The 17,522-nt window shown below is 38.4% G+C and overlaps 1 protein-coding gene across 1 annotated transcript in view; it reads right to left on the bottom strand.

The window, feature by feature from the left end:
- Window positions 1–337: 337 nt before the first annotated feature.
- Window positions 338–17,522, bottom strand: part of DSG1 (desmoglein 1) — a 34,065-nt gene continuing 16,880 nt past the window's right edge. The window contains exons 9-15 of the mRNA XM_017661754.3: window positions 16,565–16,824; window positions 15,027–15,166; window positions 10,678–10,938; window positions 9,295–9,428; window positions 8,897–8,963; window positions 6,848–7,056; window positions 338–5,063 (exon numbers count right to left, since the gene is read on the bottom strand). Coding sequence (XP_017517243.1) covers window positions 4,041–5,063; window positions 6,848–7,056; window positions 8,897–8,963; window positions 9,295–9,428; window positions 10,678–10,938; window positions 15,027–15,166; window positions 16,565–16,824 — 2,094 coding nt within the window. The 3' untranslated portion in view covers window positions 338–4,040. The remainder of the gene's footprint in view (window positions 5,064–6,847; window positions 7,057–8,896; window positions 8,964–9,294; window positions 9,429–10,677; window positions 10,939–15,026; window positions 15,167–16,564; window positions 16,825–17,522) is intronic.

The raw sequence follows: 17,522 nt of genomic DNA, 5'->3' as shown, positions 1-17,522 counted from the left end.
GAATTGGAATATGGAAGAGAGAAAAATAGAAGCACAAGGATGTTTAGAATATCAAAACAAATCAAAATTTAAAACACAAGCTATTTATCATTTATTTGTGTGAGGCTGCTCAAAGCTGTGCTCTGACATTACTCAGAGGCACTCTAGGCGTAGGCTTCTCAGTAAACATGAAAAAAAAGAGCTCAGAAATGGAAAAGGAAAATAAGTTTTAACAGTGTGAACATAAAATGACTATTTCTTTCCTCATTTGGGCTGAAAATAATCACTAGATTTGATAACTTCTAATTATTCCTTATAGTTAAAACCCATTGCTCCCCTTGTGAGTCAGAAAAGATAATGGAGGCATACCAATAATTTTATTGCTGTAAACATAACTCTTTGGAAATTACAGACTTAAAATAGCCAACAGATGATCAAGCAGTAACTAGTACCCAAATAATCCAAGAACATTTATGTTGAGATGGGAAGGCACCTTGTTTTAAACCTCGCCAAAGACGAATAGTAGATTAAAGAAAAACTTGTAAAATAGCAAAAGAAAAATAAGTTAGACTCAGTACAGTTTGATGATAAAGTGTTTAGTAATTCACATACACCAAAATGGAGGGAATATAAACAACTAAACAATAAATTATTCATTGTTTGAAAAATATTTGATGGCTAATAGGTTGATTGATTCATTTTGTCCTAGCATGAATTGAATCATCTAGAACTGGAAGGCAGAGTTTCTCTCATGGGTATTTGTAACCTATGTGGACTGCTGTGTCCTAGTGCAGTGTGAAGGGGGTCTTAGAAAATACCAGAAATCTCACAAAAGGTTGGGATTTATTACATAGGCACAAAAGAATGCAGCTAGTACTTTTAAGAGTTGTTTTTGGTTTCAAATGTCTTTTCTGAGTAGCCGTGGCCATTTTAGCCAATGATTGCACTATCTTTGGACTCCTAGTGAAGTCAAAGGGTGTCACATCTGTTATATCCTGGTTGACATTCAAATGTTTGTATAAACTCAGAAATGAATTATGTATATAACTAGAACATCCAGTTTGAGTGGACATGTAATTCTTGAAACTATTTAATTAAAATTCTGTCAGAACATTACATCGACTGAAGATTATGATGTTAAAAATTTGATACACAAATGCAGAACAATGAAGCCCTATAAATGACCCCAGAGAGAAATTTTTCTGTAAATTTTTCAGTGCAAATACAGTTAAATCAGGCAACATACATAGAGACTAATAATGTGTAGTGGATTTATCTGGAATTCAATGTCAAAATTAGCTCAGGATGGTATTTTGGTTGATATTAAATAACAAAGGAAGTATTAACATACACTAATTTTTGCCCCTAATCACCACTGCTCTAGAAAGTCAGAGGTCTTATAAACATCAAAGACTTTGTTTTTAAAGTATATATACATAACATTTAAATTGCTCTTTCTTCCTTCTCTCTTTTTTAAGAGCAAGTGGATCTGAGATTCAGCTTGCAATATAGATTTCAATTATAACTATTCACTTATAAAATAATTTCAATATCTTCGGTCTATGGGATGACCTAAAGTCTTTGAGTTAAAGCATCTAAAGAGAAGACTTGAGTTGTGCCCAAAGGCTATTCATTGAAAAAAAAAAATGCCTTTAAATGACTGTTAGAACAGTTAATGTCTTTAAAAAGGTAATTTTAAGAATTAGAGTTATAAAGAGTTAGAATAAAGAGAATATCAGTGTGTAATCCTGAAAAAAAATGATTTGAAATTTTTAGAAATATTGGTAACTAATACTGACATGTTTTTCTTTTGTCTCCCAAGGCTTTATGTGACTAATGGATCTTAATAACCATGGTTATTAAAGACTGTCACTCCGGCATTTATTAGACAACCTAAAAAATATTTCTGGAAGATATTGAGAGTCTTAAGAAAACACTTCTGATGATATGTCACATCAAAGTGACAAGTAATCCAATTGTGGTCAGATACCACTCAGGTACCTTTTAATTAATTGGCTAATAATTAATTATTCCTTCAATCTCCTGGACCCAGGCTACTCAAGTGTATTTCAGTATGTACCTTTTGACTTTGTTTTTAGGAATATTACCCATCATTACTGGAATCCCCAAAATGGGAGAAAGAAATAAAAGACTCCCATTTATGACTTTATTTATACCTCCGCATTTTGGCATCATACTATCAAGATTTTATATAGCCCACAGAGTTAAAATAAGATATCTCTTGTGGCTTTGAAAATATTGACATCAGCTTTAACACTGAACAAAATAGCTCTAGATAAAATAATTCACTTCCTATCCCACTTTGACAAGTGTTGGAGGTTAAATAACTAGTCTTTGATCTTGTAACACCCTGGGAAATTTGAGTAATTGGAGAGAGTAATCCTTAAGAGATTTGTCATATCCAGTTTCACTTCACTGAGCTCATATTATCAATGAATTTGGAAAAGAGAAAAAAATTCCTCTACCATGCAATAGTAAATTTACCTCTAGTTTAATAATGCTTTGGTTCTATTCAGGGATTTTAACCATTTTTAACTATATAGCAAACACACAGAAATGACATACCATCAATAGTACATTACTAAATTTTGTAGCTAGAAAAATATATTGTTCTATATAATTTGGAAACTGTCTACAAATTGGAGCATATATGAGCTGAGAGCTTATGGACAAATAAAATCAAAAATGTAAAATTTATGCTAGTGAGAAAGTTCATTAGGGAGTGGGATAGAATAAGGAAATGGGGTTTTCTAGTATGGTTTCATTTGTGTTAACACAGTATCATCAACTTTGTTAAAAGTTGCGAGTTGATCCCTTCAAAATAGCAGCAGAGGGTTGTTTTAAAAAGTACTGAACTCGAGTAAAACTAATAGTATGGTATATTACTTTACTGAACAATTCTAACTGTTCCCATTAAACATTTTACACGTTCTAAAAACTCTTTTTAGATCCCCTTAAAAATATTCTCCCAAAGCTTAACCATACTGCAGGCTTATTTTTTCACAGCTCAGCTTAAGTAAATTCTTTTTACTTAGGAGATGGACAATAAGCAGCTGGAGATTAATGAATGACACTTACTAAAAAACTCAACCTGAAAATACAATGCAGTTGCCATCTGCTTCCCGGAAAGTAATTCACCACGAGGGATGACAACTGTGTCACGTGTTCCTTGCTTCAATCTGAGAAGTACACTTTGACATATTTTCTTTTATTAAGTCAGAGCCACTGTGTCAAAGGGAGAAATGAATGTGATTCTTGCAGCCTGACCCGTGTCCAATACGGAATATTGCATCTACCAGTAAATGAAAGTAGAATCAGAAAAGTCCTTGACTCTTCAGGAATTTTAGTTGAAGCCCCATTTCAAGATTGAGGCTTGGACATTGCGAATCTCTCCCTGTTGCCACTTTCTGGTGGGATTTCCCTCCCATGAATCATTTCATAATTTGCCAGAACAGGAGGGGTTGGTGGCAAGTGGACATGGCCATATACCTGGGTTTTCTTCTTTAGTAGTAAACCCTGGTCTGAATATATGGTTGGATTTTTATTTATATTATCTGTGAAATGGGGCATTTGGCACATATTTCAAATTCTTCCCACACACATGAGCAGGTATTACATGTTCAATTCTTTGTGAGTATTGCCTGTGTTACACGGCACATCGAAACAGAGCAAGGAGAATTATGCCAATTGCCATCTTAAGGCCAGTGCTTTCCATGACCAAGTTTTATTTACTACACGTGCTGGAAATACACCATTGGCCATACAGAAGCAAAGAACCTCCAGGCCATACAGGCACACAGAAGCCTAAGTTTTAGTTCACTGTTGCGATTCCATTAGTATTAATAAGAAAAGGGTCTATGAATGCTAAGGAGAGCTGCGGCCCACAGCACCATTTCCATCTATTTTTCTCCTTGTGGTCTCTCACTGTGCTCCACGATTGTCTTAGCACTGAGCTGTGTGTCATGAATCACATGGTTAGTTTTTGGTGGTGGGAAGTGGACCGAAATCACAATTGCTGAAAAAAGCATGCTGGGCCCCTGCTACTTGGTGTACTGTACAGTGCTGTACTTTGTGATCCGACTCCGGGCCATGCCCGGTGAGGCGGACCCGAGGGTCTGGCTGAACTGCTGCTCGGAGGAACTCCTCGTGTGGCCTATGGTGGCCGTCCCTCCCATGCTGACACCCAAGCCCCCGCCCAGGCTGCTCAGCCCACTGCCGCCGCCACCTGCTCCCGCTGCGCCGCAGACCAGGCTGCTGCCTCCGCCGAGCGCAGCTCTGCCAGAGCCAGAGACAACTCTCTCTGTTACAATGACATTTTGGGCGTTTGCTAGCTCGGGGGGCACACTCAGACCGCCCGCCACCCCGGGGGTTGGTCGGATCACTCTTTCTGTTACAACCACGTTTGACTGCTCTCTGGAATCGGGGATGGTCAGAGAGGTGGGCAGACAGGAACCCGGTGCTATCACCCTCTCTGTCACTATAACGTTTGCCCCATCTCTCAGGTCAGGCATCTCTAACATGCCATGCAAGTTGGCGCCGGAGATGGGACCGACCACCCTCTCCGTCACCAGCACGTTTGATGCCTGTCGGGTGTCGTGGATGTGGACAGAGGGCTTCAGAGTGCCAGAGGTGGTGTAAGACTCGGTCACCGTGACATTACCGTAGCCCAGAGGGTCAGGAATAGGCATGGGATGCTGCACACCGGGTCCTGAGGGGCAGACACCCTCGGAAATGACTGAGGTAGTGCCGAAGGGCGGGGCCATGGGCGGGTACCCACACACGAGGGGCTCTGCGCTTTGCTGGGGGCAGATGGGCTCAGCACCGTCTGGTGGCCAACAGGGGTCAGGGTCGGGGTACAGCTCCACTTCTTTTCCCAGGCTGATATCTGCCAACTTCTTAAATTTAGGCCCCAGGGTGTCCAAGAAGCTGTCGTCCAAGTCTTCTCCAATGAAGCTGCAGCAGCCTACAGAGCCGGCAGGGGAGCCCACACCTTCGATATCGTAGATAAGCAAACAGTCATTGGATGGGCGCCCTTCATCCTCGTCAGCATAAGCATATGCTTTCTGAATTTGCAGAGGAAAGAAAGAATGGAATCATGAACACATATTTAACAATGATAGAAGTCTTTATCGTTATTTTTTCTCCCAGGGCATTACCAAAGATGGATAGATAAAAAATTCTAACACCTACTAGAGATTCTTTAAAAGTCATTATGTAATTGCTTGAAAGAAGTTGGTTAGAAATATTTTAACTGTAATTCTGATAATACTTTTATTCCAAAAATTTCTGTAGATGGAATTCTTCCTAATAGTGCACTTTGGATTCAAAAGAACTCAATGACTCACATGCATTATTTTGTAATTAAAAACACTGAACTTGAAGTACATCAGATTGGTGTCCTTTTTTTGGGTTTGTTTAAACAAGGTAGGTCATAATTGATTTTGATTCATTCAGAATTGCACTTTTCTTCCTTTAAATGCAGGGTATTGTGGTGGTTCTGTGAAGATTTATTTCAATGTGGCTTTTTAAGCAAAACAGCAGGAAAATTTGACTCTGGGTCAATGACACTTTTGTATTCGAAACTGAAGGTGGCCAAAGACAGTTGTTAAAAATAGAAGAGCTCAGTTCACAGTGAAAATTTGATCTTTCTTGTTAGTGATACTGGAGTGCTGACCTTCAGGCTAAGTATCAGATACCTTTATTAGCAAACCAACTCAGTGTGCTGTTTCATTCAAAATCCATTTTTTGAGTCTTTACTATTTGCCAGACACTCTATTAGGAGCTCAGCAAGGAAGTAATGGACCCAATCAAGTAAAGTCCCTCGTGTAGGGCTTACGTTTTATTCGGATGAGACAGACAACACAAACACATTTGTCAGGAGGGTGAGGGGCAGGGTGAAGGCATACAGCCTGTTGGGGTTGTTTTCTCAGGCAGAGTGGCCGAGGACGGTGTCTCATAAAGTCATGTTTGATCAGAGATTAGAATTAAACGACAGGGTGAGTGAAGCAGATAGAGTGTTCTTGGCAGAAGGAACTTCAAGTGCAGAAGTTTTGAGGCAGAATTGTGCTTTTCATGTAAATATAATATTCATTTGTAAAAATGTGGGCAGGAGGCATTCCTATGGATTTCAGCACAGGTCTCCTTGATTTCAAAACATCAGCCACCTTCTAATCCATTGGGAGAGTTAGTAGGTATTTGAGGCCAGGATGCGGACAGATGTCAATATATCAGAGACAAGAAATTCCTAAAGGCTTAAGCATCATGTCTTATGTAACCACAGGCACTGCTAATTTTCCCTGGGGTCAGCTGGTTCTTAGAATATTCTGGAAGTGTACTGTGGCTCTTGAACCCACTCATCGTATGTGTTTTATGTGCCTGGACTTGAGTTGGGGACTGGCAACATGATGTAGAGACTGTGGACAAGACACTAAGAAAGGCTGTAGACATGTAAATGAACAGATTTTAGCAGTGGTGTGTTCTATAACATGTACAAAGTACAGAAATACAGGTAAAAAAACAGCAATCCAATTTGGGATGAGAGGGTTAAGCATAAAAACTTCAGAGAGGCAGTGATTTTTGGGTTGAGTCTTGAAGGATGGGTGGGGATTTGTGAGGGTGGGGATGGGATACAGATATCCCTAGAGGGGCAGACACAAGCAGAGGCAGGGAGGGCCAGACCAGTGCGAAGAAGAGAAAGCACTTGGCAAGTGGAGTTGCTGTTAGAAGTTGTTGGAAGGAAGAGGGAAGGGGTCAGTTTGTGGATGACCTTAATTGCCATGTGAAGGAGTTTGGACTTCATGCTGCAGACAAAGTAGAGCTGGGGAGGCATGGGGTTGGAGTTACTTACCTGACAGAAGTAACTTTCCATGAAGTTCATGTTCAGACCCCCTTCTCTACATTCCCTCATGGAATTTCTTCTTAATGTTCCAGGATATTCTGGACGTATCTCAGAGGCTCCTGATGTCTTAACTCCATCTATTAATTCAAACCCTGTCGTCCTTTCTACTCCTCCCAGCTCATGCATTTCTCTGCCACCGTACTCGTTTGTGTAGACTCCTAAACACGTCGATCAAATTAAATTTACTTTCTCTAGCATATTGTAGACAAAAAATTGGTTGCTTACTATAATGTACAGTTTGCATTTGTGAGCAAAGAAATAAAATGAAGGTGATAGATAAAGAAAGGAGGTATACCTAGGACATAGAGTTCAAAAAATTTTATTAATCAAGTTGTTAATTTGATAATTATTTGTCAATAATGCTTTGTAGGTAATTGTATTGTGCTGGGAGAGCAGGCTGCAGAGAGTTTACAAAAACCTCTGCTTTAGAGAATTTATTTCAAACTGAGGAAAGCTGGGAGAAAATACCCAAATTCTAAAGTTAAATAATATAAGAATACCCCAACATATCAGAAGCACAGAGCCCTGGGAAGAAGGCCCCGCGAGCCACTGGGTTTTAATGAAGAAACCAGGCCTGTGGACTGGGGAAAGGTTTGCTTGGAGAATCTTGGATTTGCAATTGAATGTGAGGGGTCAGTAGGAGCCTGTTGCAATATTGGAGGAATGTGAGATAAAATGATGGCCTGGACTATGGAAGTGCCATAGTCAGGGAGAATGTTGGTGGTTGGACCCATGTACCTTGGCTTTAATATTGCGGAGACCTTGATTTGGGGGACAGTGTGTTTTTCATACTTCGGTTACTCTGGTGTCTCTCACTGTGTTTTGTTCAAGGTTTGCACAAAGGTCTGTCTGCATAATGAGCAAATAACTGCATAAATAAATTCTGATGAAGTTCTTGATTTGACAAGTCTTGAGAACTGATAGGGCATCAATTAATAGGGAAACCGAAGAGTCAATGAGTTTCTGCTTTTGAGGTGGGGGACGTTGGCATCACTAATAAAAATGGACACATCAGATGGAGGAATAGTTTTTACAGACCAGCGTGTCCAGTACTTTGCATAAGGTTCAGTTCTACAAGCTATAAACATTCCTATGCTTCCTATATTTTAAGGAATTTAAAGTAGAAAAGAAATGATTACAAGTTTGAAAAAGACTAAGAGAAAAAAATAACATAATAATATTTATTTACTTTGAAAAAAGGTAAGATGGTACAACTATTCTTAAAGAGAGGAGTTTTTAAAAATTAGTTGTTCCTTTTATTATACTGATAGCAATCTGCTGTGAAATTCTAATAGCATTCATTTGAGTCTTGAGACTCAATGAGAATTTCACTCAAATTCATTGCCACCTGTGAACTTCCCTGTTTTAAGGGTAGTTGTATTTCTAGTCTTATCCACGGTTAAGGAGAAACTTCCACCACATACACAGAGCCTCAGCTAGAGCTTTGAAAGATTTTGATAGTGTTTTACCCACTTACTTTCGATTTAAGAGACTGGACACATCATTCTAGGTCAACATTTATGTGGATGGTGAGAAGGGATGTAGTTTTTTATCTGTCATGGTAGCAGCTGAAGTCAGAGTGCTTTTGAGTCATCCATGAACTGTGGAGGTAGATTCTAGCCTCAAAACATGAGCACAGACCTCATTTCATTGGGTGGTACTCTAATTCTGATTATTATTTTTTGGTAAATAACATCTGCTCTTTTACACAAAAAACTCAACCAACACTGACTGGTGGTTACAACTCAGTTCTTTTCTCCTGTTTGTGGAGGTGCTCAATCACTCTGGTGATTGAGGAAGATGCTAAAGATTCAGCATGTTAGAGTAACAATTACTGTAAGTTTTTCCTGTCCTTTTAATTGGCAAACTAGTCATTTAAAAAGGAATGGGGGAAGCAATTTAAAGACCCATGAGATAAATGGGACACAAGACGACATGTAAGGAAAGAGTAGAATTTCTTATTAGTCAGTTGAGCTGCTAAAATAAAAAATGTCTTACCTGAGTGGTCGATGCCTTCCATGATATGTGCATTATTGGGTAGTGGTACACAGACGGTGGTCATATCCTAAAAGACAGGAAACAGTTTCCCATTTGTAATCACTTTCCTTTCTATTTCTATGGTTAAACATCGGTTTATTTTCAGATTATCTCAGACTTTCTGCAAGAATACTATTCAGAAACTTTAGAAATCTATTTAAAACCTGAACCTCATTTAGAAAGCCTTCCTTGGTTACTTGCATCTAATTTCAAAGTGCTTTGATCCCTCCCTTGTCCTCGTGCACCTTGGTGATCCCGGCCCAGAGGAGAGGGTGGACTGTGAGTGGTCACCGAGTCTTGGTTCATGTGCATAAGCACGTTTAGGAAACTCCCAAAGGCTTCTTACAGCTGGCACTTACGGCGAGCTCAGGCTGTGGCCCTTCTACCGCCCAAGGCTGAATCGCTCCCTCTGAACATTCTGGAACAGGCTCAAAGCCGGCTCCACCGCCGGGGGCGCCTCCACAGTCGCAGCAGATCAGCAGAAATGGGACCACTGATGGTGAAAGAGCAGGCACAGGAAATGATCAGTTGGGCTATATTGAAACAAAGCAACCTGCTTATTTGTGATTAAATTTGAACCCCTGATTTAACTCCATTTGGTGCTAAAATTATTAAGAAAGTTCGAGAAAGCAAACTGAATAAGGGTCACATTCCAAAATCAATGTGATCATCAGTATACTAGACTGAACCCGTTTTCATTTGTTGTATAGCAGTCAGATTACAAATAGTATTATATTAGTAAAATAGATGAGTCTCATCCTTGTCATCACTCAGGAAGATACTAGAAGGAAAGCCGGAGAGGCAGGGCCATGTGTCTGGCGCTGTGCGTTCCCACCCACGGTCCTTCATTTTTTTCCTCTCACACGTTCCTGCCTTTATTTCAGCAGTAAAATCTTATTCATACTTCAAGCAACTGTTTTCTGTGAGGCTCTTATTTTCCCCTACATGGATATCTTTCCTTGAAATTATGCATGCACAAACAGAAAATATTACACTGCTAAATGATGACTTTTTCTGTTAATCACTTGGATTTTTCTTTTTCATCTATATATTGTAAGTTTTGTAACACAGAGCCTTTTATACTATGTGAACTTGATAAATGATTTGGGATGAATGGACAAAGAGAGAAAAGGACGCAGAAATACATGCAAGGGGGCAAGAGGAGGGGAGAGGAAGCAGGTTGGGAGAAGGAGCGTGACCCGGAGGGCTTGACAAGGGAGGGAGGGAGGAGCAGACGCTCACACGCTCCGCTTTCGTGGGACTGTGCCAGGCCCACAGCTAGCTTGTGAGTCAGATGAACACATCCTCATCAGTTCTCGGCCTGAAGAACGAACTCCAAGCCAGAGGTGCGTATTACTGGCAGAACAGAGAAGCAGCACCGGGTAATTAAGTTACTTTCATAAAGGATTTACTTTTAGAGTCTTAAAATGTTGGTTAAAACTGATATGGCTAAAACCATGAGATGAGAGGATCATTCCCTTGCACGCACACTTCACGTCACACTCTGCGGACCTGCCGGTGCTGCGGGCTCCCACCGCCCTGCCTGCAGGGCGCTTTCCCATTACATGGACTGGGCCGAGCAGTTGGAGGTTTTACCTTTTAAACCCAGCAGCTGACATACAAATTTCTTCAGAAGCGCACAGAAGAATAATTTGAAAGTGTATTTTATCAAAGGGTCAGAAAAGGTCTCCTCCCCACAATTTTGGGGTGGTGCATAGAAATACGACTGTGAGAGCACTTACGTCCCAGCACTAGGAACCCCATGATGAGCAGCCCGATGCCAGCAGGACCAAAATGGATATTGTCTGGGAAATAGTCACTTCCAGTATATACGACTGCACTGGTGAAGTCCAGTGTGTTGGTGGAAAAGCCAGTTTCAGTGGAAATTATTTCTGTTCCACGAGTGGTACTACCTCCGGAAACTGTGGTACCTCCAGTAATAGGCCACGTAAAGCCTTGAAGGACAATAACAATTGTTCCAGTACAAGTCCTTTGAAGAACATCTGTAACAAGATTCAAAATAGAGAAAATGTTTTATACATTTACTGTAATAATTGTTGGACAATACAAAACTTATTTTCTTTATGCATCAACACTTATCTGAATGTCTTTATTCCCATCAACTCAGTAACTCCCATATTACCCCCAACAGTGGCTCAGTTTTTAAATCAAGCTGTGCTGAATATCAGTGCCCCTGAAAAACTGTCTCCTCTATTGAGAATCATAAACATGCATTGGCTGACTATGTGTTAGATGCCAGAGAGGGGACATTTCTAGACTGTTTTTTGCACACTTTTCTACATATTAGAGCCCATTTTTATTTGTTGTTTTACTGCTTTTCATCTTCGGTTCTTGTTTATTCTGAACAGACTGGTAAGTCATCTCTACAAAAACCTGACGTAAAGCAGCATGCCCCCTAGGCTCACAACTCCTAGCAGGGGGCAGTGGCCCCCATGGAGGTGGGAGTCTTGATAGCAATAGGAAGGGGACAGCACTTTTGCTCCATAAGCAGATACTGTAACTTTGTTTTCTTCTTGTTCTTCAGTTTCCTTAAGTTATGATGTTTGTTGGGTAAACACAGAGGTGGAGATATTTATTTGTTTCAACTTAATTGCGCCACACTTGCTGTTTGTTTCATCTAACCAACCAACCAACTAGTCTTTCAAAAGAGTAGACTAATTTTGAGTACATTTGATACAAAAGGTAGTGTATCAAAATGCTTCTACATGTAGATTAGCACCCGAGTGAGGCTGAAGTAGTATTGACTACAAGGGCACACAGAGGAATGCCTTGTGGTGAAGCATGTCCTATCGTCTGGTTTGCATCAGTGCACAGATGGGTATATACATCTGTGAACACTTGTCAAACTGTACCCTTAAAAAAGGTGTGTGTATTATATGTAAATTATACCTCAGTAAAGTTGAATAAGAAATACATCTGCCTTTTAATTGTGTCCTTATCTTACAACAAAATTGGTCTCTTAAACAGTATCAGATAATCATATGTTTATATAACAGTTTAACAAAAAAATAGTATATGTCACAGGTGATAAAGAAGATATTTTTAAATGAGAAAAGTTCCTTAGACCAATTCAATAAAGGCCTTAGATAAATAAAGACAGTCATAGTCCACATTCTGTTTAAATGAATGGAAGCTACTTGTGTCTGTGTTCCATATGCAGTTGCTTTAACTCTTCTCTTCTAAACTACCTTGACAGGGATTCATCCATTGTCTGCACTATATACTCCCCACAGGATTTGAATACATGATAATCCACAATTAGGAATTGCTCAGTGCAGAAAAACCACAGTACTGACAGTTCACAGTGTGATTTTCTTCTCTTTCAGAGATAAGACTTCCAAAGTCTAGCATCCACCATACAGCATAGTTTCTTCACAACATGTGCTATTAGGCTAGAAATTTGTCATAATTCTGAGGTTTGGTTGAACTTTGGTGTCCATAATTCTTGCTGTAGCGTAGGAATGATAATGATGGAATATTATCTTATTCTAGAGCCCATCTAGAGATGTTTTTACCAACATCTCCCCATTTCCTCATCCTCCAATGCTTTTTCTGCTATTTTAAATGCTTTGTAGCCATGTAGCTGGTTTTTAGTATTTTAAACACATCACTTCATCTTTTAAATATTATGCAATCTGTATCTATGAAGCTAAATTTGCTTCAAAAGTCACCATAGCATATCTATTTTTAAAAGAAAATGTGATTTATTTTTCAAATTATATACACACTATACTATTCTTGTCTATACATTCAGATAATCTAAAGCTAAGTAGATTTTGCCTAACTGGAAGAGAAGAGAAATAGCAATATTTATGTTCCTACTGTGGGACTTTACAGGTGTCACAGTGATAGAATCCGGACCTAAATACCACCTTTTGACTAAGCCCACCCACCTTCTCAGACAGACCTAGGTGTCTTCTTCCCTAGGCTACAAGCATTCTCCAGAGGATGCATCAGCAAGCCACAAGCCCATCTTTCCCCTGACCACTCCTCTCAAAGAGGCCGCCAGAGCCCTGGCCACAAAAACCCTCTTGACCTGTTAGAGACTTTCCTTCCTTTGTTCTGTTGGCCAGGACAGAGGGGTCCCTCTCAGGTTCAGCAATAAACCTGCTTGGACTGTGGAGTTCACATCCCCTCTCTTCTTTCACACAGCATATAATTTTCTCAAGAACTTTGAGTTATTGTTATAATCAACCTTATTCTTATTACTAGTAACATGATTTATTGGATTGCTTGTTTGCATTATAAGTAGTTGGACATTATATATAAGTAGAAAAATGTAGAAATATATAAAGAAGCAAAAAAACAAAAACAAAAACACAAAAACAGACTCATACTAGCACTACCCAAGACAACCTGTTGATATCTTACCTTTTAGCCTTCATTACAATGCCTAAAATCTGCTAATTATGTATGCTACATTGATAGATCATGTGGTTCATTCTGTTTTAAGTTTTTACTTTGCATTGTAAGAACTCTTCCATATTTAAACAAACTTTTCATGAAAATAGTTTCTGGCTGCAGAATTTTATATCAAGTGGACCGTGGGTTATCTACCCAGTTGTCTATCATTGCTATTGCCTTCAATATTTAACCAGTACAGATAATACCATAATTAACATCTCTGTATATTCTGTCTTTTTTATTTAGGATTTTTTCCTAATATTATTGGAATTGGGTAAAAATATAGGAATGGTTTTGCTTGCAGTTATTGTTTTTATTTATCTCTATTATATAAATGTGAGCTATGTTGTCAGACTTTGTCCACTGATGTAACCTGGCAGAATGGCTGATGTTTTGCTAGCCTTCTATATATAGTTTCTGAATAAATGAATAAAGATACTCCTGGAAGTATATACCAGAGACATGTTTAAATCCAGTCTATCTGACATCAAAGTCCATATATCCTTTCAGCTCAGCTTTGTCAATTCAATTATTGTTTTTATTATTTTTGTGTTATCATCACATGTGATATATATCTCCAGAAGGTTGCGATTCTTGAAGATAAAAGGACTGCTCTCTATTTGCCAGGAGCCCAACAATTTTGTAAGCAAAAGTTACGTTTTCCCCTTAATGTATCCAATTAAACATGAGGTTGAAGGTAAGAAAAGGAGTAAGCTAGCAATTGCTTAAGATGATTTCAGCATGGAATCAAAACATGCTTGATCTATGGATGGAATCAACATTTCTGTACATTTCTATTAGTAATATACATTTTAAAAACTATATTTCTTTTGACTGACTGTGGAAAAGACCAGTGTAAGTTGGTTAAATTCTGAATTGTTGGATGGCTTGAAAGAAATGCTACTTTCTTTCTTTTTAATCTGTAAAGCTAGTGGGAATTCTCAACCCCTTTTTAGGATCATTGAAAGAGAAAAAGGGGAGGGAGAGAGAAAGAGAACGGAGGGAGGAAGTAGAAGGGAAGTAGCAATCACCACTTTGTGGAATCAGCCCTGGGAACTTCCCCTGTTTGGTGCCCAGGCTGAGTTAATTTTATTGGCCTTGAAAAATAATATGAGCATGCTGCTCCCAAAGTATTTATATAAAGTTGTACATCAACTTTCCAAAAATTATGTGAAGTTAACTTGGTTTCTGGACTAATTCTTTGAAAATAATCTCAGAGTACAATTTAAACATTTCAACTCTTGACATTAATCAGAACTAACCTCATGGAATGTCAGCACTTTTCTGAGTGCTTCTACATGTGGTGGCTCCTTTAATAGTTCTCGGTCCGCACTGTCATCTCCTCGGTTTACAGAACGGAGCACTGAGGCGTGAGTGGGTTAAAAGTCTTTAAAATCCCATAGCTAGTAAGTGATGGTACAAGACAATCCAGTCTTATTCCAGAGCTCATGGACTCAGCTGCTAAATTATACTGCCTCTATATCATTAACAACTTGATTCTACAATACCCAGATGATAACTTTTGTTGGAAAAGCACTTACTTCAAAACATAAAAATTAAAATTTTAATTTCTGAGTATGTGTGTGTGGGTGTATATACATATATGTATATACACATATATATAAAACTTCCTCTGGAAGGGAAAAAAGCTAAATTGACTCCTTACCATCTATAGATAGAATCGTTCCTTGGTATCTTCCCCCAAGCATCTCATATTGCTCCATGGTAACTCTATTTCTCAAAGTAATTATGCCTGTTCTTTGGTCAATAGCGAGCAGACCAGTTGGATTACTCCCCATTATGTATCTGTATTGGAAAGAAAATAGGACAAATTAATATCTAAAAAGAGAGTTTTTTTTAAATTATAAAATGTGTATTTCCAGTCAGTAGTTGTAATTACTGGATATTGTTTTCAGTTATTAGAAACTTAATTTTTTTCAGGGCATTCTCAGCTGTTTGAGGATGCTTAGATGAAGATTTAACATAAAAAAATAAAGAATTACTGAGCCGCCTCTTCTGATAAAGTCTCTTAGCCCACTTGGATGTCAGGACAACCCTTGGATGGTTGCAGCCTTCTTTTCATTTTGGTAGCATCAGAACTATCCTGGAAGACCCAGAACCTGGGACTTCCTGGGCTGCTCCCGATTCTAAACTGTTCTGTAACTGCAGCAGTGACCTCTCCTTCGCCAGCTCTGCCTTCGTTCCTCCCTGTTTTCACCCCATTTACACAGTGACTTCATAGGACTTCATTTGAATTCTAAACTGTCCTTGGCTTGTGTCTTTCCACACTATTGTCTTTCTTGCTTCATCTTTGACTTTGATGTTCTCCTTCTCATTTACATATTGGTTAAACACCAGTTAGATAACTCTGTGTCTCAGGCATTGTGCTAAACTCAGGGATTAGAACTGGGAGAGGAGATGGGTGGGGGTGGGGAGGTCTGCCTTTAGTGAACTCACCTCTGTGGGGTACAAGAGAGTCCATCAGGAATGGTGGACAGTGTGCTAACAGCTAGATCAGAGATACATGGTATGAGGAGAACAGAGAACTTAACGCTCGCCGGGGAGGTCTTTCCCCTCATTGTTATTCTTGAACACAAGTTCACGTGTAAAGTACATATGCACATATACACATAGATTTTTCGTGATCAAGCAGAAATATTTGGATAGAGTTTTAAAAAGCTACATAGCATGACACTTCCTTAGTATAATTTTTCAGTTATATTAAACATCAACATAAACTGATTTCTCGAATAGAAGTTACTACTGACCAGTATTAAATACTGATTAAAGTGAAGAAAGTAACTGACATGAGCCAACTATATCTAATGGATTTCAAATTGTGGCATATTTATGGTGGGAGAATCAGTCCATAAAATCTTCCAGGGGGAATAGCTATGATCTGTGGTAATTCACTGAGAGGTCAATAAAATATATACACACAGTAGTGTTAAACTTTCAAGATACCTTATTTTCACATTTTACTTTTCTACATGTTTACATCTTACATTTTGCACAAATGTTTATATTTTCTTAAGTTAAACACTCTAAATTAAGTAACAATTCAGAAGTTCATACCTTTTGTGATTGAATGATGTTCTCAAAAATAACGAAAAATATTTTAATTCAGATTTAAAATTTCTAGAAAGAACATATGTCCTTAAGTTCAATACGTAGTGAAAACTAATTGGAAAATAGTAGTCTTACCTAACAGTTGTTGAAGGCAGGCCTGTGTCCAGATCAGTAGCTATAAATTCTCCCACTTTATAATTTGCTCCCATATTATTATTCACTACGTACGTCTTTGAACCTGGTCGGAACACTGAGCCTTCAACTACATTCTCTACCTGCACAGAGACTGTAGTTGCTGTGAGTTTATACTGAGACATAACTGACTGATGAAATTCAGCCTTATTTCTAACAGCAATACTAAGCTGCAGATTCTGCATAGCTTCATAATCCAGGGGCTAGAAAATAAAGAGTGAAATAGTTTTATGAAAAGAAGAAAAAATGTTCTAGAAAAAAGAAACATCTTTTGATAACAGGCAAAAAAATTCTTACATCTCTTTCCTTTATTAAATATAAATACATATAAATATAGAATCTGTTGTTATTTTATCTTTAATTCAGTACAAACACATGCAAACATACTAAGGGAAAATCCAATTGTTCTAGATCATTTGTTGAAAAGTTGGACATACATGACATGAGTTCTAACTGTCCACCAAACAAAAAACTTATTATGGATGGTCACACTCAAGTATCTTGTAGTGCAAAGACAGTTTACGTTAGTTTTGACCATTTCATGTTTCTCAGAAAGTAGCTCTATTTATTGCAAAGTTTGGGCCAAATAACCATAGGTTCAATCGTTTGACTGGTTTTATCCATGAGGAACTCTTTAGAGGAAGTTTTACTTTTGTAAATGTGACTTCAATAAGTCAGGTAATAGAACTTGTATATACATCATAAAAAGGAATCCTTACTGTCTTAAATATAGTGTGGAAAAAATTCACTTCACTTTGTAAAATAATCAAATAGTCATTTTCTTTATGAAGGATGGTGTTAATAACAACTATCTATAAAGCCCACAATGATGACTTATGCCCGTAAGTACCAAATACATTTTTCTAATTTTCACAAGAGTAATTTAGATGACCATTAATTC

Source organism: Manis javanica, chromosome 9 (genome assembly GCF_040802235.1).
Source record: "Manis javanica isolate MJ-LG chromosome 9, MJ_LKY, whole genome shotgun sequence".
In the NCBI taxonomy this organism is placed as follows: Eukaryota; Metazoa; Chordata; class Mammalia; order Pholidota; family Manidae; genus Manis; species Manis javanica.
Note: the sequence above shows the minus strand (reverse complement) of the source record. Positions and strands in the feature narration are given on the sequence as shown.